The sequence below is a fragment of the Epinephelus fuscoguttatus genome, linkage group LG22 (assembly GCF_011397635.1).
Source record: "Epinephelus fuscoguttatus linkage group LG22, E.fuscoguttatus.final_Chr_v1".
In the NCBI taxonomy this organism is placed as follows: domain Eukaryota; kingdom Metazoa; phylum Chordata; class Actinopteri; order Perciformes; family Serranidae; genus Epinephelus; species Epinephelus fuscoguttatus.
In genome coordinates, this window is record NC_064773.1 from 21,607,497 (window position 1) to 21,630,744 (window position 23,248).

General features: G+C 42.5%; 1 protein-coding gene across 14 annotated transcripts in view; it reads left to right on the forward strand.

The window, feature by feature from the left end:
* The window catches only part of sox5 (SRY-box transcription factor 5), a 311,103-nt gene extending 291,622 nt beyond the window's left edge, over window positions 1-19,481 (forward strand). For 9 of the 14 annotated variants that reach the window (XM_049566743.1, XM_049566742.1, XM_049566744.1 and 6 more), the window contains 6 exons: window positions 2,830-3,025; window positions 9,125-9,300; window positions 12,715-12,817; window positions 13,564-13,737; window positions 14,808-15,024; window positions 16,182-19,481. In XM_049566743.1, coding sequence (XP_049422700.1) covers window positions 2,830-3,025; window positions 9,125-9,300; window positions 12,715-12,817; window positions 13,564-13,737; window positions 14,808-15,024; window positions 16,182-16,479 — 1,164 coding nt within the window. In that variant the 3' untranslated portion in view covers window positions 16,480-19,481. The remainder of the gene's footprint in view (window positions 1-2,829; window positions 3,026-9,124; window positions 9,301-12,714; window positions 12,818-13,563; window positions 13,738-14,807; window positions 15,025-16,181) is intronic. The other 5 variants (XM_049566750.1, XM_049566738.1, XM_049566751.1 and 2 more) reach the window with 3 other exon arrangements.
* The last annotated feature ends 3,767 nt before the right edge of the window (window positions 19,482-23,248 follow it).

Genomic DNA, 23,248 nt, shown 5'->3' on the forward strand with positions numbered 1-23,248 from the left:
GTCTTACAAAATGTGAGAATCTACAAAAGCCAACAAGCCTGACCTCATTAGGGGAAATAAAACAATCAGTCTAGACTGTCAAGGTAAAGTCACGTCTGCGTGCCTGCTTCCCAAAGAACAAATTAGTAAAAAAAAAAAGTGAAGTACTTGAGGACTTAGTGTTTAAATCGGCGCCACATACTGTAGTGTATAAAACAGTGTCATATCTGCCTCTTCTGTGTCGCCTGCTGTCTGAGGGAATTAGATATGACAATATAATTAATATCCAAACAGTCACTTATAGCTGGAAGGAAATGGAAGAGAGGAGGAAACAGAGAGAGGAGGAAAGACAAGGGAGATGAAGGGAGAGAGGAGCATGTAAAGGTCTTGACATGGACATCGTAGTGCGCAGACACAGACACACACTGAAACCTGCCCAGGATAAACGGTAGTGGCACACACACTTGTCCTGTTAATTGAACCATCAGCTCCAGTGATAAGACGCAGAACCCTGATGTCGCTTTCACATGTCTGCATCCACAGAAGTGAAATACAGCCCACACACACACACACACACACACACACACAATCTCTCCCCTCCTGCTTCCTCTCTGTCCCTCTGGCTCTCGTTGTCACTCTGCATGTTTTCGGTCTCAAAGCTGGAGACTGTTTCATCAGCCAAGAGAGACACAAAAGCAATTGTATTAATTCAAGATTCCAAGGCTTTCAGAGGCTTTAGAGGCCTCACACACACGCACACACACACGCACACACACACTGTCATGAGATTTAGAGCTTGTTGAACAATGTCTCACACAGACACACACACATAAACAAGTCGGTCCAAGCCTCTCAGCTCCACTGTCTAAACTAATTCCTCCACACTGGCATAATGCAGGTTGGCCACCTTCCCACCATAGGATTTGGCTTGGCGCGGAGAGGAAACTCCCCCCCCCTATCCACTGTACAAGAGGCGGAGGCATTATCTATTTGTAATAAATATTCAAACGTGTTCCCAGCCAAAGCCCACCATAATATGGGTCAGGATTGAGAAGATCCCGCTCAGTTTTTCTCTCCTCCTTTCTCTCCTCTTCTTCTCCGGCCCATTGTCTCACTGAAGGCATCTTTGGGGGTCCTCGGTCTATTTAGAAAGACCCCCCTAATGAAGGACAATCCGGTTAGGCCTCATCGCGCACGCACACACACACACACACACAAAGTGGTGATCGCACACACGCATAGGCATGCACTCATGGAGGGGCTTAATTGGAAGGGCTTAATTGAGTTGTGAGGGGCTCATAAGGCTTAGTACGACTCAAGGAGTGGGAATCAGGGAAAGTCGGCCTTAATGAGTGGGTATACCACACACACACACACACACACACACACACACACACACACACACACACACGCATACAGTACTTGCTCCCTTTTTGGATCCCACTGTATGCTGGATTCTACTCTGCCTAAGCAGCAATTAGACTAATGACCAGAAAATAAAGAAAAAATTGTCTCTGTTCTGTTCTCTGGTTTAAACGTAGCTACAATAGGACCACACCTGTTATGCTAAAAGTTCCCTTAATTCAGTTTTTACAAAATGCACACTTAGGAGCCACTAATATATTATTGTAATAACACAAACAAACTGTATGCCTGAACTCCACAGACACCATTGTTGTGCATCTTTTCTGGCAGGCCCATTAAGCCGTCCCTTGCCCCATGTTGTGTCTGCCTTTTAATTGTGGAGTTTTAATTACACAGAGTGGTCTGTGTACATCTGGCCCCTCGGCGATCTAATTCCTTCCTTCCTGTCATGTGACCCTCCGAGGCTCCCCCTTGATTGGATTAGGTCATCGGCAGGGGTGGTGTTGCCATGACAATTAACGTGATAACAGCCCCCGGCATCGTGCGGTGGTCCACATGCCGATTCATTTAGAGGGCTGTTACTTGTATGGAGGTTATTGCTGTGTGCAGACATCCTTTGATTTAGATGGATGACTGAATTTAATGATATAGAGATATGAAGTCCTGTTTGGCATCATGATACTTTAATATATGGATACTGTTGGTATCAACAACATGGACCTTAAGAACAGCTACTTATAAAGTTATTGATTGGTTGCTGGGGCTGTGTGTGTGTGTGAGAGAGAGAGTGTCTTTGATGCAGAGTGCTGCTTTGCTGTTCCCTCCACACACTGCCATGTTCACAGCCATGACGGTCCCTTGTTTCTAATGGAGCAAGTGCACATTGAAGTGGCAGACAGTCCTCTGTTCTGTTCACTGTTTGATACATTGAGACGTCACCGTGTCTTCAGACTCTCGCAGCTGTAAAGACAGTCTCAGTGAGGTTTTCTCCTTTGTGAAAGACAGACAAGCGTCCACTGTAGTTTGAAGAATGATTTGAAGGTGTGTGTGATTGTTGCTCTTACCGTTGGCCTTGTTTGAAGCATGCCAAGGAGCAGCATTACCGTGCATGTTTACCGCAGCCCGCATGTGGAGTATGCACATGCATGTGCATGAAACGTCTCAACTTCGTTGTGATAGGACGTCAGTTATTTTGCATGTGAATGTCAGTGGTTTGCACCAGAATATATCAATATTGTCTGTGCAGCTTTTTTTTTTCTTTTATTTTTGTGCTTTTGATGAGCTGTTTGGATACAGGCAGTGGCATGCACCTTGTCATCTGTCCCACTGCTGTGCATGGGCTCCCAATTCATTAGTACGTGTTGAAGCCTCAATTGCGAGGAGTTGTCTCGGTGAGGAAAGGGGAGGGGCTTCCCCCCTGCCTCCCGCTTCCAAATTCCTACGGTGGTCACAGCAGGCGAAACTGTGCTGTTTTGGTTTTTGCAGGACAGTGAGGGTGCACAGCCACTGAACCTGTCGGCCAAGCCTAAGGCATCCGAGAGCAAGTCACCCAACTCCCCCCCAACTTCCCCACAGGTCCCTGCTGCTGCTGCTGGCGCCAAGCTGGGCCCTGCCGGCTCCATGAAGCACAGCGTCGCCCCCTCCAGCATCGGAGGACCACCGACCAGAGTCAGCTCAATAGGTAAGTTGGCTTAAGAATCCATCACACACACAGCACAGGAGAAGTTAAACAATAATCTGAGGTTGTTTCGACTTTGGTCTTTTTGTAGTTTTGACCATCAGGTGCATAACATCGTACTCAAGTTAATTGCTGTCCTGTCCCAATCCCATGGCAGTAAACAAAATATTCTTATGCCATCCCATATCCCAGAAGAATGACTCCCATCCCATCTCGCTCCCATGTTTAGTTTTAAGTTTCCTAATGATTCTAAAACTAGCAATGGATCATATTAGAACTGCATATTTATTTAACAAAACTAAGCAAATTCAATAATCTAAATGGTCTGGCATAATGCTAAAATAGCTCGTAACTTTTTTTTTTTGTTAGGTTGTATTTTCATTTCATATTTTTCATATTTTTTATTTTGATTTTTCTATTCTATTATAATGCTCTTGACCATCGCAGTACCTTGCCTTTAATTTTATTTGCTATTGATATGTTTGTTGTCCACACTAAACACCAAGGCAAATTCCTTATGAGTGAAAACCTAGTTGGTCGTAAACCTTATTCCGATTCTGTGACAAATAACTAGCACTCAGTGCCAATATTAACCTTACAAATGATCCATTTTACTTCATGTGCTTAACATAACATGACATGTGCGCTTACTTAAAGGCATACATTTCCTGATTGGGAATGAACCAATAACAGGTGACAAACTTCACATAGCTGGCTCAATATTTCTATTATGATTCCGATCCTGCCCACTCCAGTTGACTTTTTTCCTGTCCTGTCCCAGTCACGTGATGAATGGTGAAATTGCCTCCCACCCCAATGGAATCCCACAGAAATCCTGTGACCCACTGGATTCCCAAAAAAAATGCCAGCCTACTTTGAGACGTCTGAATCATTACTCATCTTCTATTTATTTAGCAATTCAAAATTCAAATAGGTCTGACAATGTGCTTATTAATGGCTGTTTCTCCTAGGTGGAGAGGGACAGAATTTCAGACAGAACTAAGAATGGCGACATCATCTTTCTACAAAGCCAACTTGCTACTTGGCCACATCAATGAGAAAAAATGACAGAAGTACATCAACGTAGCTGTGTGGGCTTTAAAAAACGTTAATTTTACTTCTCATTACCACAGTGTTCATTTATTTTGAGGTGATGTTGCATTTTTCCCTGATCTCAGCAATTAATTTGGTGAATACAGCATTATTGTTGCTTATACAAATGATGGCCAACTCTGTGAGATCAAAGTTGTATTAAACCCTAATTTTCCTCTGAAGGCACGCATACTCATACACAACATGTCCAAAGAAAAATATGTGCATACTTATTATGCTGTATGCATACTGTGTAAGTGCTCCCACAGTATACACTTGTATATGTAAGAATAATCAAATTGTTTTGATCATAACAATGTGCATCTTTAAGGCAAACAGAGTACAAGAACAGCGTTTTTCTCTAGTGCTGCCATTGTTGCAGAGCCAGTACCATAATCATACCCGACCATATGCACACATACATGAAATATGACATAAATGAATCACTATTTTGTACTCTTAATCCATTTTTCACGCAACACTGATAGTTCAAATATTACACATATGTAACAGGCTATAATTAGTGTGTTTGTGTTTTTCTTCCGAGTCGCTATTTGCCTCGGGGCTGCTTCATTGTTATGTGTTTATTAGTGACTGAAAGAGACAGAGAGACATAGCAGTGAGTGGAAGGAAGGAAGGAAGGAGAGAGAGAGAGAGAGAGAGAGAGAGAGAGAGAAAGAAAGATGAGGATTAGCACTTTTTTTCTTTTTTTTTTTCCTGAGCGATGAAGCGGGGGAATAATAAAGAGAGGAGCGCATGACAGACAGGAGGTATCACCAATGAGATTAGACAAGCCTCTTACATGAGCCAGGACAGCGCAAACACCCAGCATTAATGACACAATGACAGCACACACACTCACACACACACTCCAGCGCACACAAAGGCTCACACACACACACACACACACACTCAAACACAATCCCACCTCCTCCTCCTATGCAATAGGCAGTTAGTCTTTTTTTCTGACTTCTTGGCTAATCTCACTGTTTTTCAACAAATCGGGGATTTAATATCAGATTAGTGGATTTGCGGTCCCAGATGTTTTTTGTTCAGAAAAATGGATTACAGTGTTTAAAGTTTGTGTGTGATCCCCGCTGAATTATTTGTGCGTGGAGACCAGCGTGTTTTGTATCGCAGATCCTGGTTATGTTGTGGTCCCATCTGTTGCCAGCGAGTTTAGCCGGTCACCAGCATGTTCGTTATTGCGGTTCATAGTCGTATTAGGATTCCTGTTACAAGTTCAGAGGGGATAGACGGGGCAGACAAATTGGAAAAGAGTCTAGAGGCGGTCGTTTTGATGTGGGAGTGTGTGTGTGTGTGTGTGTGTGTGTGTGTGTGTGTGTGTGTGTGTTTGTGGGGGTGTGTGGGCGGCTGGTAATATGAATGTGTGTTCAGGTTATTTAAATTCAGACAGGAACAGACACACATGCAGCGGATGTAGTGGAAACGAATGCATTTTTTAACGCTCACAGTTTTATGTTAAAGAGAAGGGTGAAAACTAAAAAGTGCCACTTTGAAATGAAAGGTTTAAATGATTGGCAGTAGTAGAACGTAACTACTGGTAAGCACATTTACTGTAGTGCTGTACTTCAGTGCAATTGTAATGTACTTTACTCTTTTTCTGTGGTTTGTACTTCCGCTCAACTATATTTCAGCAGAAAATATTTACTTTTATCTGTATACCACATTTATCTGACAGCTTTAGGTACTTTACAGATTTAGAGTTTACATACAAAATATATGGTTACTGTAAAAAATATGATCCATTTTTATAGATTAAACCACCTGACAGTGTGTGTAGTGGAAACTGACACTTTTTTTAAACAGTTGTCTTTTATGTAAAAGAAAAATGTAAAAACACTGACACGATGAAATTACAGGTTTTGTATTTTTTGGCAGTGGTAGAACATAACTACCGGTAAGCACATTCACTGCTGTACATTACTACAGTTTTAAGGTACTCTACCTGAGTATCTCCATTTTACTCTTGTTTATACTTCTGCTTATGAATTTGACAGGGAAATATTGTACTCTGTACTTTACCACATTTATGTGACAGCTTTAGTCAATTGTTAATTTACAGATTTAGATTTTACATACAAAATATATGCTTATTTTCTAAAAAGTGATTGATTTTTGAAGATAAAACCACCTAAATGTGTGGATGGAGAAGAAATTTACACCTTTTTTTAAACACTGACGTTTGTGTTTTATGTTAAAGAAAAGAACTAAAAAATTAGAATAAGCACTGAGAAATAACAAGTTTTACATTCTTGGCAGTGGTAGAACGTAACTACTGGCAAGCACATTTACTCTAGTGCTGTACTTTAGTGCAATTGGAAGGCACTTTACTTGAGTTTCTCCATTTTACTCTAGTTTATACTTCTGCTCAACTACATTTCAGAGGGAAATATTAACTTTGCCACACTTAACTGACAGCTTTAGTCACTTGTTACTTTACAGTTTCAGATTTTACATACAAAATATGTGGTTACTTTAAAAGAAGATGCATTTTTTTATACATGAAACCACCTGAAAGGGTGGATGTAGTGGAAACTGACACTTTCTAAAAAAAAAAATGTTGGCAGTTGTTTTATGTTAAAGAAAAAGGTAAAAACTTAAAATTGACACTTTGAAATAACAAGTTTGATATTCTTGGTGGCGGTAGAACATAACTACTGGCAAGCACATTCATTCTAGTGCTGTACTTAAGTACAATTTTAAGGTACTTTTTCCAAGTATTTCCATTTTATTCTTGTTTGTACTTATGCTTAACTACATCTTAGGCAGAAATATTAATTAACCACATTTATGGGACAGTTTTAGTCACTTGTTACTTTACAGATTTAGATTTTACATACGAAATATGAGGTCACTTTATAAAATATGATCCATTTTTATAGATTAAACTACTTGAAATTATACTAAGTATTTAGAATTACCTTGACCAACTACTTCGACATCTAGTTTACAGGGTAGTTTTCACATAAAAAAAAAAAAAAAAATCTATTAAATACGTATGGAACAAGTGGTGATACTTCTTTTAGACCTTAATATCGATGAAAAGCATATAGATAAGTGCAAAGCAGCATAAGATCTAATTGATGTTAAGCTATAGCAGTGTTTATGCTCACTAAGGCTTTTAGAATATCTGGGTCATATCTGCAGGTAGAAAGATGATTCAACTGAGTTCATTTTCAGTAGCTTCACCTTCCACTATGTCCCCATATGCGTCCAGATTCCAGTTTCTCTGTCTTTGCGACTCCCCTCACAGGTCACCTCTCTTTCTTTTTTGACACCTACCAACCCAAAGGCATGTTCCTCTTTCTCTGTTACTTCAGCCATCCGTCTGTCCATCCATCTACCCATCCCAAACCAAACTGAAGGGCTGTCAGCGCCTGTAACTTCTACCACGATCACACATTTGTCTGTCATGAAACACTGCAGTTCCCTCTGACCTCCCTGCCGGAGTGTTTTTGTGGTCATAAAGGTATTGGGCCTGTCTGTAGAGATTTGGTGCTCAGGGAGAGATGAAACTTGCGAGTGTGTAGTGAGAGAAACCCCCCCACCCCTCCTGTTCTATCTGGGTCACATTCACTCGTCTGGATGGTTGGCATCGCTGTCAGTTTAAGCGAGACTCACACACACATTCATGAGTGCAAGAATATCTGTCTGTCCCCCCCGCCCTCTCTCCCTCTCTTTTGACTCCAGATTAAAATTGACTGCCACCCGATTCCATCGCCCTCTCTCCTGTCCTCTTCCCCCTTCTCTCTCTCTCGACACCCACCCCCTTTTTTTGGCCCTGCTCGCATCCAGATTTTCCGGTTATGACTTCTGAAAGAGTTCACGGCTCTGTCATTACCAATCTGAAGCTGGTAATCTGGCCTGAGATGGCATTAGTGGTGCGGATTAGCGCTGATAAAGGCCCCATAAGCCAGCCGCGGCTCTTTGTTAAGAGCTAACCCGACTGATAGAGAGAGGCGATAGCGGCGCACACAGCCTCGCAAACACACAGTCAGAGCAGATGCCTCATCGGCAACTAAGCTGCGGAAATAATACAAATAATAGGCGGCGAGGAGGAGCGGTGAGATCTGATCTTTGTTAGGTGGTGGGACAGATGTTCTCTACTGGGGAAATTAGCAGGACTTTTTAGCCATAATAAGAGTCATGTGGTCGCCTCTCTGCAAAGTAGAACTGTGAGGGTTCAGATGAAAAGAGATGTGTGTGCGTGTGCGTGTGCGTGTGCGTGTGTGTGTGTGTGTGTGTGTGTGTGTGTGTGGCAAGGTGGGTGTTTTAATGGGATTTAAAGGAGATATCCAGGGGTAGAAGTTGTGAGTGAGTGCCTATGTTTGTATCTGTTTTTTTGTCTGTCCATGTGTGTGTGTTTACAGCTGAGGGCAGGTGGAGGAGGCAGTGGGAAGCTTGTAGCAAGGCTAGCTAGGGGCACACTCTGACTCACATGCCCAGCTCGACTGTCAAGTGGTCAGTGTGTGAGTGTGTGAGAAAGAGGGAGGGAGATACAGAAAAAGAAAGACAGTGAGACACGCACACACACGGATGCCCCAGCAAACGCCCCTCATCAAGTGTATGTTAATGTCTTTACCTTATGGTTCAGGGGAAAATTTATTCTGGATGAAAACTCCCTGTCATCTTAACAAACACACACACACACACACACACACACACACTGCTCTTCTCTCTGGTATTCTCTCATTATTTTTAAATACACTTAAAGTGGAGCGTCGGTAGCATAGTAGATAGTGCCGGCGCCCCATTTACAGAGGTGATGCTTCGCTGCAGCGGTCGCAGGTTCGATTCCGGCTTGCAACGCCTTGCTGCATGTAATCCCCCCGCTCTCTCTCTCTCCCCATTTCACACTGTCCTGTCAATTAAAGGCATAAAGCCCAAAAAATAATCTTTAAAAAAAAAAATACACTTAAAGTACAAATACAGTAGATGAATTAATTAAGCATCCGTCCCCTCTCTGTGTCCCCATCTGTGTCTCAGCAGACTTGTTGTCGTCGCTTTCCTCAACGGCCTACCTGAACGACCACGAGGCGGTGACCAAGGCCTTCGCAGAGGCCCGGCAGATGAAGGAGCAGCTGAAGAGAGAGCAGCAGGTCCTGGACGCCAAGGTCGCCGCCGTCAGCAACCTCAGCCTCAACAATGGACGCTCCGACAAGGTAAAACCGCTTTAAATCCCTGTGTAACAACGCACGGTGCCGTATTGTGCTGTAACCTTAGCAACAGGCAACAAAGTGTGACAGCTGACCCCGAAGCATTAAAGGAGCTACAAAAATCAAGGTTTTCAGATAGTCTTCAATTTCTTGAGGTTAACAGAAAAATGTGTTTTCATCCCATTAAAACCTAGAACTTAAAACGCCGCTTATTCGCCACAAGCATCCGTGGTATTTTATTTTCATGAGATTTATGGTTGCAAGGCTTTATGAGTTCAATCTCAGTTCATAACAACAGAAGTTCAAAAGGTCAGCTGTCACTTTATGATACGGTATTATTGTATTGATATATTACACATCATAGCTGGAGCTCCATTATAGCATCAAAAGGACCTCTTGTTTTAATCTTTATTTATATTTTAATTTGCTCTTTGGGATGAAAATCAACGCTGAAATACAGTCTTTATTGACACATTTCTTTTTTGCATCTTATAATTATTATAACAAATGACTCCCACACATCAGTAGCGTCAAAAACTAAAGCAGAGTGTGTAGATTATCTCAAGGAGAAAAAAATACCACCATACGGAAGGTTTAAATTCATAAATTCACCCGAAGATGCCGGAAAAAAAAAGTCATCACAGGCTGTACCGTCTCATTGTCAGTGTGTAATAATTTGTCTTGCCATATGCCATCCCTACTGCACCATGTAGGAGGTAAAGCGGTGTACAATGTGCACGCTGAAATGTGTTGAAGCTAAACAGGGCCAGATAAGGTAAAACCAGAGGCGTCTCGGAGGTAATGAGTGTGTCTGTGAGGCGCACTGCAGGGCTACTTGTGTGTGTGTGTGTGTGTGTGTGTGCGCGTATGTGTGTGGCAGAGCGGAGCGTTGGGGAGACGGTAATGTGAAGTGACGGCGCCGGCTCCTCGGCAGCGTGGCTAAATTGTGGTTATTTGTTAAACACACTGGGAGTCAGCTGGTGCACGCGCATGCACACACACATACACACTCACAGAGCAACAGTGTGCTTGAAGCATCTGCACCGCTGACATTCAACAGCTCTATCTGTCTCTTTCTCTTTCTTCCTTTTTTTTTCCCCGACTCTCTCATCTAATGTGTTTCAAACAGTCAAGCCCACACTGATTTATGTATTAGCTCAGGTTTTTTTGTGCACATTTAGACAGAGTGTAGATCGTAATATAATGTAGATACTGTAGAAAGGATTCAGTCTAATAGCCAATTAGATTCACGCCAGGGAGAGGACTGGGGAGAGGGGGAACATCGGGAGATGTAGCTGTTTTTCAGGAGCGTATTTTACAGCTTGTTCCACACATTCAGTGCATTAGATGGAGGTATTTAGCTGTTTTACTCCACTGCAGGGGATAATTAAATACCAGGCTTAATTTTATTATATAATTCTCGTCATTTCTTGTTTAGCTGCTGTTTGTTATCTTGTAAGAATTCAGTGAAATGAGATGAAATAGAGGTTTTCCTGACATTATTCCTCTCAGTTATAACAGTGGAAATTATCAATTTTATTAGCCTTATTCTGTGATATATTTCTACCAGATTTTTTTGCATGTAAAACTAAGATTTAGAGAAAATGTGTTAAATGATAAAGTCTTTTTTTAATGTAAATTCTTTAAATTTTAGATCATTTTCTGATAGAAACGCGACTCTTCCTCAGCTTCCGAGGCCGCGCACTCCACGCTGACTCCCGTTCCCTCGGCCCTTTGGCTTTGTGCAGCACGAGTGTGAAGCCAGCGAGCTCTCAGCGTACAACAGTGTCATCTCTGACACACTCAGAGGATTAGTTTTGTCGCTACTTTGTGTCTTGGCTCCAGTGTCAGCCATTCAATCCACTTTTCTCATGTACTGTACTGGGGTTTAATGTCAGACTAGGCTGTCATCCACTCCGTCTCCCTGCTCATCTCCGTCTCTGTCTCACACGCAGGGAAAAAAAACCCTTTGTAACCACATATTAAAATCTAAGTGAGACACATTTATGCTCCCCCCCCCCCCCCCCTTGATCAAGGTTTGAATGATGCTGATCATTTGTGTGAAATGAGAGAAATTCTTAAAATATTTCTGATTTACATACAAAATGACTAACTCAGTTCAACCCCACTGGCAGATTATTGTTCGTTTATTAAAACATAATAAATTCAAAATAAAATACTCTTTAAATGGCTTGCAAATAAACAAATAGAGCGCATTTCCGCAGTGCGCCTCTGCCTCACATTCTCCCTCTCCCCCTCTCTGTCTTTTTAGCGGTATTTATTCCAATCTGGGGGGGAAATTATCTCTAACAATTAAACTCTGCTGGACTAAAAACAGAGAAAATGCATTTCATTATCATTCTGCCCTCCTCCCATCCAGCCATCCAGCTCGCCAGGGTCACATGTAAATGGAGAGGGACACTTTTTGGAAGGTTGTTTTAGAAGACGACAGTGTTTTGGGTAGCGCTCCTAATCGTATAATTAAACTGTAAAATGCTGGCGCTGGTGCACTGCGGTGTGTGTGTGTGTGTGTACGTGCGAGTGTGTGTGTGTTCATCGACAGTGTAGCGTAGAGTGTGCCGGCTGCTTGCATTAAGCATGTAAATGCTCAGTAAATCAGCCTTTTATTGGTTGTAATAAATACCCAGGGGGCCGTGCGGCGTGGCCTCGCTCTCGTCCGCGCTGCACTCTCCCGTTCTCTCTCTCTCTAATGCGTCGACCCTCGGGGGCCTCTGCGAGAGAGAGGCAAGCCGCTGCACTCCACTCTCGCAGGTGGCTGCCAGGAGTCGTTACACACACACACACACACACACACACACAGGCACACACATATAATATACAGTATACACACAACGCGGTAAACATCCAAATAGGACTAAATGTAATCAACATTCTTGCACATGCAAACATACACACAGATGTGTGTTCAAGCATGCAGGCGTACAGCACTCTAACAATTTGCTGTTGACATTAACATTTCCACAAATTTACATCCAAACGAACCAAAACACAAACTTTGTATCTGCTGAAATCGCTGCCGGTGTTCGTCTGTGTTCTCTGTGTTTGGATTCACTGATAAAAAGAATTATTATTAAACGATTTATTTCAGATCAGAGGGGAAAATGACGGAGATTACTTCTTTGATTTGAAACTTATAAATTGATTTTCTTTTGGATCGACTGGCTTGAGGCTAAAGAGTATCTAATTTGATTTCTGTGGTTATCTAAAATGGCGAATTGTGACTTAAAAGAATTATACAACTATCGTAATAAATAATATCAGAGATTAAACTGTAATAAAATCCTTTTCAAATTAGTTATAAGTTAACTACAGGTCCGTGGTTTCACCCATTCATATATTCACACCCAGTGACTCACTCTGGCTGATCGACTGCAACTGTGAACTGTTTATGTCGTTTAGGACAAGGCTGCCTTGGAGAGTCTGAGTCAACAGTTGAAGCAGCAGGCGGAGGACAAGTTCAGCCACGCTATGCTGGACTTCACCATGAGCGGAGACTCTGACGGTAGGGACACACACACACAGGGACACACACACACAGGTGTCGATTTTCGAGGGGACACAGGGGACTCGCTCCACTCCAGTGTTTACAGCATGTGCATTTGTCCCTACAAATAAAAACATGGAAGTCTTTTATTTTGACATAATTAAAGACACTGATACCATAAATCGATGCAGAAACATTTACCAGAATGCAGGAAATAAAGTATTTGACGCTCAAAAGTTCTTTAAATCCTGTGTTTCATATGTGTCCTTCTGATGTCAACTTACACCCTTGGACCCACACACATGCTTGCAGTCATTTAAGTGACATAAAGTGTGGGATTTTTTTAATTTAAAAAGGCTTGAAAATGTGATACTAAGTAGTTTTAGGAGTTAAATTTTGATATAATATTATAATTTTAATATAATGTACTGTTAAGAGGTTATAAAATAATATATTTTATGTTGCTGTTTTAGAAAACAGGTTGTCATGGGCTTGGTACTATTTCAGCTTTGTACATTTTTTTGAGATTTTATATGGTTTCTTTAGCTGAAGAAGCAACAAAAATGCTCAGCCCATTATTTAATATGTAATCTCTTCAGTTTCAATTAAAAAAAAAAAAAGTTTAAAAAACACTAAATTTGAGGGTAATTGTTTTTTTCTGTACTGGGAATTTTCTGTAAACCACCTACTTTATGTCTATAGTCATATTTAGTGTGACTTTTGTCTGCCTCTCCTCACATTAATCTTCTTCTCCTCCCCTTCAGGCTCCCCCAGTGTGTCAGACTCCAGAATATTTCGGGAGGCTCGGGGTCGTGGCAGCGCCGAGCCGCACATCAAGCGGCCAATGAACGCCTTCATGGTTTGGGCCAAGGACGAGAGGAGAAAGATCCTCCAGGCCTTCCCCGACATGCACAACTCCAACATCAGCAAGATCCTCGGTAAGACCCTCACTCACACTCTGCTCTGACTGACAGGCGCCTCTGCCTCCACCCCTCGTCACCCAAACCACCGCCACCCGCAACCCAAGCGAACGGGAAGATGCACGTACTGCGGATTCTATTTCCCCACTTTCTCAAACACGCACAGTGATTTCATTACAAGCAGTGGCATTGTGTAAGCGGCTGTTAATGAACGGCTGGGGAGAGCACGGCTCCGACAAATGATGATATAATTCATTATGCATTAAACAAGCAGCGCGAGGCCGCCTGACATTTCCCCCGGACCGCCGGGATCGGCCCTGACATTTTAAAGAGCTCCTAAGCGTTTTATAACACAGGGAAATCTGGTTTTAATAAGCCCCCCCCCCCCCCCCGCGTCTGTCTCTCCCTCTCTCTCGATTGCTAACAGATCGCAGAACAGAGAGGGAGAAAGACAGAGAGCGAGAACAGCCAAGTGCTGACAGCTTTTACCCATTAAACATACAGTAGTCAAGTGCAAATTCAGACCAGATATGAAACACACAGGGGAAGACATGCTCAAGATTACACACACACACACACACACACACACAGAGGCAGGAGACTGATACTACAAATCTATGAGCAGAAACTGAACTGAGAGATGACAGCAGGTTAAATGAAGTCCTCATTAGTTTGAATAAGTACCTGTCGTCCTCACGGCTCGCCTTATGAGCCTTTTTTCTCTCTCGCCTTTTTCTTTGTGGGCGAAACTTCGCCATTATGTGTGCGTCTTTGTGGATGTGCGAGCATGTTAATGTGTCGGTATGCACATGTGATGTCGGGTCACGCGTGCTGCGCAGACATTTGTTCCTCACACACACACTGTAATTGATCTTAAAGCCGACCTACACACTCAATTTAAATGAATTCTTTGAGCTGATTTTTATCATTTTGCTTCTAAATAATGATCATGATTATTTTTATTTGAACTTCTTTGCTGTCATCTGTCACACTGCAACAATTTTATCCGTCTTTTTCTACTTTTGTATTTATTATCCAAAGAGATACAGTACATAACTGACACTGATCATTATCGTCACTCTGTCCAGGCTCACGCTGGAAAGCCATGACCAACCTGGAGAAGCAGCCCTACTACGAGGAGCAGGCTCGCCTCAGCAAGCAGCATCTGGAAAAATACCCGGACTACAAGTACAAGCCGCGGCCCAAACGCACCTGCCTGGTGGATGGCAAGAAGCTGCGCATAGGCGAGTACAAGGCCATCATGAGGTCCCGCAGACAGGAAATGAGACAGTACTTCAGTGTGGGGTAAGAGAACTGGAGAGAGGAAATAGTTTCTATACCTCAGTAGAATTTAGTTTTCAGTGTTTATCGTCTGATAAGCAGATAGAGTAGGTTTTATTTTTTTTACCTGATTTTAAAATCATTTGAATTTACAAAAAACAGTACTCAATGAGCATGAACGTATATTTGCTTTAATATTGTTGCTGTAAATGTTCAGTGAAACAACACCAGCCACAAGGTTTGAAATAACCTTTCTAATTTTAATGTCTGTTTTTCTAGTAATTCTCCTATTGTTAACTCTTTTCTTTTCGTTGTTTGTTTTACTTTATTTTTGCTTTACACTTCAGGTTAAAGTTTTTTTTTAATTAAATCTTCTCACAATGTAGTTGATGCTGTCATTTCCTTTTTTCTTAGAAGAATATTCCACTTGCAAAATGGCCATTTGTATATCAATTACAAGATTTGTTAATTTGTGAAAAAAAATCCTTGTTTTTGCTTGCATGGCTCCATGGTGAGGGAAGAATCCAAAAACCGAGAAAAAATTTGATGAATTTAAGTCATTGGACCTCGTTTAACAACAACAAAACTATATCAAAACCTCATTTACAAACTCTCACTGAACTCATGCAATATAATCCAAGTCCCATTTATCCAGTCGTATGCTCAGTACTTCCCAAACACATGAATTTTTGCTAAAACTTTACAATATTTAACAATTCCACCTATGAGTAGCACCACCTGAGTGTGCCTGAGCTCCACTTGAGCAGACTTTAAATGTACTCACATGTTTTAAATTTTAACCTTTGAGTGAAAATTCCTGTGTTTGAGCGTGCGACAGTGGTTTCCATCCTGGGAGGATTTTGGGTTAGGAATTTTGCAACACAAATTTTTCGGACTTTCCTCAAATCTTCTCTTTTTTTGTGAATAACATCAGCATGTCACCTCTCTTCAGACCACTAAAAAACATTCAAGGAAGAAAAATCTTTGGTTGAACTGTTCATAATAAGTGGACAAACAAATGAGTTTAACATGCCAAGAGTTAAATGAGAGTATCATTCTTATGTTTGTACAGTGAATATGAGTTTAGCTTAGCACAAAGACTGGAAACAGAGAAATGGCTACCCTGGCTGCTCGTACGCTGCCTCTCATGTACTGAAATGCTTCCTCTGTGTGTGTTACAGGCAGCAGGGCCAGTTGCCGTTGTCCTCCGCAGGCGTGGTTTACCCAGGCGCCCTCTCCATGGCGGGGATGCCCTCACCCCAGATGCCCTCAGAGCACTCGAGCATGTCCAGCAGCCCAGAACCCAACGCCAACCACCACCAGAACCCCCACATGGCCGGCCTGAAGGGGGACGAGCCACGAATCAAGGAGGAGGAGCTACGGCTGGACGACAGCAACGGCGACGTGTACGACGACTTTGACTACGAGGATGAGGAGGCAGATTACACCAGCGACAATGAGAACCATATCACCCAATAGGACGGCGCGACAGCCGCCCTAATTATAAGCCAATCACAGCTGGTTAATCCCACACAATCCCAAAACCCACCAATCAGGAAGAAAACTTTCTCTTTTTGCCAATCACCTTGAATCCCCAATCTCACCACCCCCGCCTCCCTCCCTCCCTCTCCTCCCCTCCCGACTAACATGGACTCTTCTAACAGAGCCGAGCCCCTCCCACTGGAGTCCTGATACCAGCATCTGATCAATCAACTGAAGCACAGGACCTGTCACTCACACTGACTGTTACACAAACTGGAGTCTGGGAGGAAGAGACGACCAAGCCAGCCTCCGACGCTTGCTGAGGAATATTCAAGTACTACTGCAAGACTTTGAGTGTAATGCCACGAGTGAGGAGAAATAAAAATCACACTCAAAAAGCGACCTTTTAAACCCATTTCTAGAGAAAAAGGAGACGTTTTAAAAATGAAAGACGGATCAGTGGACCTGTCCAAGGCTAACAGATGACACTTTAAGATGGCGGACCTGTTTATTATCAAGAGACACTTTTAAAAAAAAAAACAAAAAAAAAACAGCTTTTTTTGTTCTTTGGTTCTATAATATTCTCACTCAGGTACACGGTGCCAATAAGTGGCTTGTGAATGTGATTTGTTGTTTTTGTGCTACAAGTTTGAATAATAATAGAAAAAAGAGACATTTCTTTTTTCCCCCTTTTGTTGTAAAGCACCTAAAAGACATCAGACATGTTTATTTTTAACAAAAACATATCTTTTCTTCGACCTCGCAGTGTGCTGTCAGCGGTTCCCCCATCTTTTTTCTCTGTGTTTTTGTGACCGCCCGCTTCCCCTCCCCCCGCTTTGGAGCCCGATGGGACGGTCCAGCCAGGACTGACCGGTACAGCGTGGACCGTCCCGCTTTGAGGGCTTTTCACGGGGGGGGAGAAGGGGAGTCTCGCTGGCGTCACGGAGCAGAAACGAAAGCACTGTGTTGTGAGACAATCCACCAGATTTCTTGGCGCTCCGTCCCTCTATCGCGATCTCGTCCGGGGCAAAACATCAGTAGCTCGAGTGTGTGTCGGTGTGTGCTGTGTGTACTCATTTATCGGGGCGTTTGCACACGTGTGTGAAATCTCATTTCCAGTGTGAGAAAAATACAGAGAGACGGGCTTACACTGCTGCTGTTATTTACTGTACCACACACACACACGTATACACACTCACACACACAGCTGTTGTTCTGTTCCTCAGTGTTTTCCTGCTCCCTCCAATCAACATCGTCCTGCTGTCCCAAGTGGGCGGAGCTGAGCTGAAGCAGCCAGTCAGTGTTTCTGTTTGTATTTGAATACTGTATTTTATTATTTCTCTTCAAACTGCCTCTAGTCTAATAATATTATTAACAATAATTATAAGGATGGTCAGCGTTTCCTAAGTTTAGTAAGTTATGTACAGTATAATTTATTTTTCTCCTCTTTATCGGGTTTTTATGACCATATGAAACTATGACAGTCGATGAAACATTATTCTATTTAGCTGGTAGGTATTTAGATCTAAACAAAAGTTGTCATTTTACCTTGCTTTGTTTTTGCATTCTTTTGTTCCCTTTTTTTTTTGATGCGTTCGTTTTGTATTAATCCTCCGGACGGGTGGGCAGGCGAGCGGGCAGACGTCAGGACAGCGAGCTGGACTGACAGACCCGACACCGGCCCCCTCCGAGCTGAAGACATAACCTTTTCACGACGTCCAAACCCATTTCTAAAAAGCACTCAGACTCCGAGAAAAAGAAGAACATGATTTTTTTTTATTGTTATTATAATTTTATTTGTAATGGTTATTATAATGTATAATGTGAAGTTTCCTCTCTTTTATTTTGCCTTTTTTTTCTTTTGGAAATCAGTTTTATCACTTTTTGGAAACTGTTTTCTGTGAACAAAGAGTCCCGTCCCCGTTTACTAGTCTTGGTCGCCTCACCGACGCACAGTGGAACACCTCTGGCTCGGATCCACACACACACACACACATACATGCACAAACACACACATTTTAAAATGAAGAGATTATCGTGACAACCAAACGAATCCTATGCTGTTCTTTTTTCTGTTTTATGAAATCTAGAGTTCTAGATTTAAAATCCTGTACATATATTTGTTTGGTGTTTTTTTTTTCTTTCGTTTTTTAAATCATAGGAAAGCAGTGTTTACCGTGATCCACCGAGGTGTTCCACTGTCTGTGTGTGTGTGTGAGACGACCAGGCGTTATCTACAGTATCTTTAAAGTCACTTCTCATCAGGAGCTCTTTGCTTTGTTTGAGCTCCACGCGACGCTGCAGGAGCCATGACTACTCTTCAGGTGTGCTGTCACATAGTGATTCCCACAATCATTCTCGCTGTAGATGTTTGCTCCACGCCACACGATGAGCCTCTGGGTCTTAATTTTTGCTGTATAGTCACCCCTGCTATCACGCCATGGTTCAACCCGATGCTGGAGAGAGGGGACTAAGTGGATCAATCCATTTTTAGGGTATCAGGTGGGTGGGTGGGGCATTAAGACGTCAATCATCCCTGCTGGCAAGGTCTGACCCCCATATCAAGACAATGAAAATGATGATGATGATGATATTATTTAAGACAATCAAAGTCATGAGTGGAGCTCAAAACAAAGTGAGAATTATTACAAGTTAAAAGAAAAAAAAATATCCTACCATCTCAACTTGAAAAATCAAGAAAGATAATTATGTAAATATAACATAGAGTTATAGATTTATATTTTGTTCATAACACAGTGTAATATAAGTTGTATATTTCTTTTTTTTTCTCTCCCTACTGTCTCTTTTATTGATGTTATCCATGCCACAGAAAAGCAAGAGTCGCAGCACTCTCACAAAAAAAAATGAAGAAAAATATCAAAGAAATAAAGAAAAAACAGGAAAAAAAAAAAGCCGTGGGCTGCCACCACCATCTGTTCTAAGTTCACTTTTTTTTCAGTATTACTGCCAGACAAGGCTCTAATAAAGACAGCAATGTGTTCGGTAAAAAAAACTTGTGCTGGTCCTGGTCACTTCTTTCTTTCCACACATACATTCACACAATGGTTTTACAGCTCCAACATATTCACAGAAACACAAATATACACTGCCATGGCCTTATTGTGCAGGAAAAAATGGCGATGGAGGGGACAGTGAATGTATCCACACAAGTTTATATGGTAGTGATGAAACCAGAATGGTAAATACACAAGTACATGTGCACAAACTGTTCAACTGGAGTGAGTTAAATCAGGGATAAACAGGTGATATGTGCAGAGGCGTAGATTTGGGGTGGGGGGGCTTTTATTTTGACAAAATTAAAGACATCTCCACCATAAATTGGTGCATGAAACTCTCCATAATGCAGGAAATTAAGTGCTTAACACCCTCTATTTCCTGTCCGAGGACCCCCGAACCTCCTGCTACATGTGTCCACCTGCCAGATTTTGAAATGAAACTTAAATCCTTGGATATGTAAATCAAATTTTGTTGTTTTCCACCTGTTTTACGTCTCCCATATTCCCCTCCATGACACAATGTGAGCCATCACCGTGGTGGCACTGCCCGTGTGTCGCCGAACAATTCAATCATCTCCATAACAACGTGTTAATTATGCTAAGTCCACCTTCTTGCCCCTCCAATCAGAGGGCCAGCTGGGAGGCGTGGAGCCGAATCACGGCCCGTTAGCAACCTGATAACCTAATTAAGCACAACAAGGGACATGGGCGGAGAGAAGGGGGGGCTTGTGTGGGGGGGTGAGTGATGAAATGTGTGTGTGCACATGTGCTCGTCACAAACAAAATAAAAAAAAGGAAGACTGTGTACTCTGACCGCGTGTAAAGAGCGCCAGCCGCCTGTGCTGCTGTCGCCGCTTTAAAAGCAAAATCTTTAATTGATGCTCGCTTAAGGATGTTGAGGATGTTCATGCCTCCACTTTCAAGGGTTAAAAACACAAAACCCCACTCAGTGCGCCCATTAAAACGCTGTCCCCCATCTGTGTCCATATGTTCAGCAATCAACCCCCACCGCCCCGTCCGACGCCGCTCGCATAAAAACAGTTAAATGCACTCAGAGGAGATGATTTTACGTGCTTTGCTAATTACCATAGCTCCGCACAAAAAAGCCCTTTTGATGCAATAAAGAGGCACGACGGGGGCAGATCCACAACTCCTACGGTAAGTGAAGGACTATAGCTAGTTGTTCTCTGGGCGTTGTGAATTTTTCAGAGCCAGCCTGGAGGTAAAAACCTGAGAAAAGGTTTATGTGTGAATAGTTGAGGAGCAAGAAAATGGGGGATTCAGATTCTCCTTCTTTTCCTTTATTGTCAGCAGTACACGAGATGCTGGAGGAAGCAAACGGTGGCAACACACACACACACATACTGTACACACACCCTAAGGTGTACTGTAGGAGTTAGCTCAGCTTAAACCACAATTATCCACCGGCTATTTCCATCACAATAGTTGAGACAAAGAGTGAAAACTATTACAGTGGGCTCGTATTTACATCTCAGTGCCTCTTGGGGTTTTTTTCTGTGCATATTCTCAATATGATTTAATTTGCTCTAACTTTTCCTGCTTGTGTAAATCCAGCTCAAAGACGCACGTATATGTTTCCCCCTCCTGCGCATGCGTCGAGCCAACTGTGTGACTTTGAGCGCGGCCCTCTCTCTGCACCGGCTCAGTGAAATATGCAGTTTTCGACCGTGGGTGTTTGGAAATTGAGTGAAAACGATGTCACATTAATGATTTAAAGTCGGTAATAGGATGTGCTGTGACGCTGAGCCGCCAGCTAAGCTGAGTTTAAGGCTCCGGCGTTAATGTATTCATGAGGAGGGGGGATTATACAGAGACAAGAGCAGCTAGAGAGCTGAGTGCAGCAGAGCAGCCGCGGCCAACAGGCCTACCAGATATTATATATAACTGCATTTATACTGCGTGAGCACACATTTCACAATGCGGGAGGAAGGACTGAACACGCACAGGCTGAATGTTGTGGAGCTGCAGAGTGGAATTAAAAAGAAGCAGTGTAAAATCAGACTGTATTGCAACATGTTTTATTGTTGAAGAGAATGTTTTGTGATGCGTAGATGCAGATTTCAGCGGAGACGCAGGAGACATGTCCCCCGCATTGTTCAGAACGTGCATTTGTTTCCTGAAAGTAGCAGAGGACTTTTATTTTGACAGAATTAAAGACATTTAACGCATAAATTGATGAATAAAACTCACCAGAATGCCAGAAATTGCTGAAAGTGTTTTGATGCTTAACGTTTCCAGTTGGAGGACCTCCCCCAACCCCCTTTATCATATGTGCCCCCTCTCCAATGTTGAACCAAAATACACCCTTGTCTGAATGACGAGAATTATGAAATTACATTAAGCTGCAGACATAAAACACGAGGCAATACAGTTAAAACAAGACAGGCAGGTGATGACTAATCAGGTTGTGATGTGCAAATATTCCAAAAAATATGGTTTAATTATGGTTTTATATTGGAAAATGAAAGCCTGAGAATCCAGGTTCTTTTATTTTGAAAATACATGATTGTCTAGTTGAGTCCAGGAGCAAATAGAGCAGCAAAGAGCTCACAATTACATCAATTGAAGCCCAAAAAGCACATATCATGTAGCTGTCTCTTCGTCCTTCATCCTCCATTCTGGCAGCTGGCTAATCCCCTGTCTGATAGTGTACACACAAACTGCAGCATCATTAAAACAGCAAAAAAGGCAATCGTAAAAGTCTCATAAAAATGATTTCAGCAAAGTACTTAAGCTGCAAAATTTTTCAAATATTTCATCAGTCACCCCTTGTTCTCGACGATGCTAAAAAAGTGAGAAGAGGCCCTCCGCCTGGCCGTTAATATTAGGTGGCTGATGCATTAAGAGTCCATAAAATAATCCCATATCAGAAAGTGCCTGCACTCAAACCATAAAAATGAAGTAACACGATGCTGAGATGCAAAATAAAATAGAGATATGCAAGCATATGGTATATTAAATATATATATTTTTATCATTTTGGCAGATGGCCACCCAGTTACTTTATTTCCCGTGATTTAAGTGTGAGGAGTTTTACACGTAGGATTAATGTGTGACAGTTCACATGTAGCACATATCACATTATCACATGACAGCACTGCTCAGTCCTTGTGTCTTAAATACAAACATGACAGATTATGTTCAGTCGGTTGTATCTGGCATCTGTTGTTTCTGGAGGAGAGAAGGGTTGACTCAACACGAGACGAGCTGATTGGGAGGGTTGAAAGAAAAACGCGGGCCAATGACCGAGCAGATATTAGCCCGACTTCCCCTCGCTGCAACTTCACGCACTTCCTTCAGTCAGGTTTCAATGAGCAAAGTAATCAGCGTGACACAAGACGAACAATCACAAAGCGCCGTCAGTGTTTGAGCGACGGCCCTAATGTGACACATCTGAGAGCGGCGGTGTGTGAGGGACAGGCGTGGCGCGCAGCAGAACAGCGAGGCCCGCGGGCTGATCCCAATCAAGAGTGGGAAACTGGCTCCACTCCCCCTGACACGTCGCCCCTCTGCTCAGCCGCCACATGAAACACTCACCGGCTTCATCAGTGGCGGCGGCGGCGGCAGCAGCTGGCCTACTTTCACCCCTCTCTCCCTGTCTGTCTGTCTCAAACAAAATGTATGTATTTGTTTACTTCCTGTCATGTTTGTGATTGTTTGTGTTCTCTCTCTTTCTCAATGACGTGTGCCCACTTCCTTCTTTCATTCATAAGCCTTCCTGTGTGTTT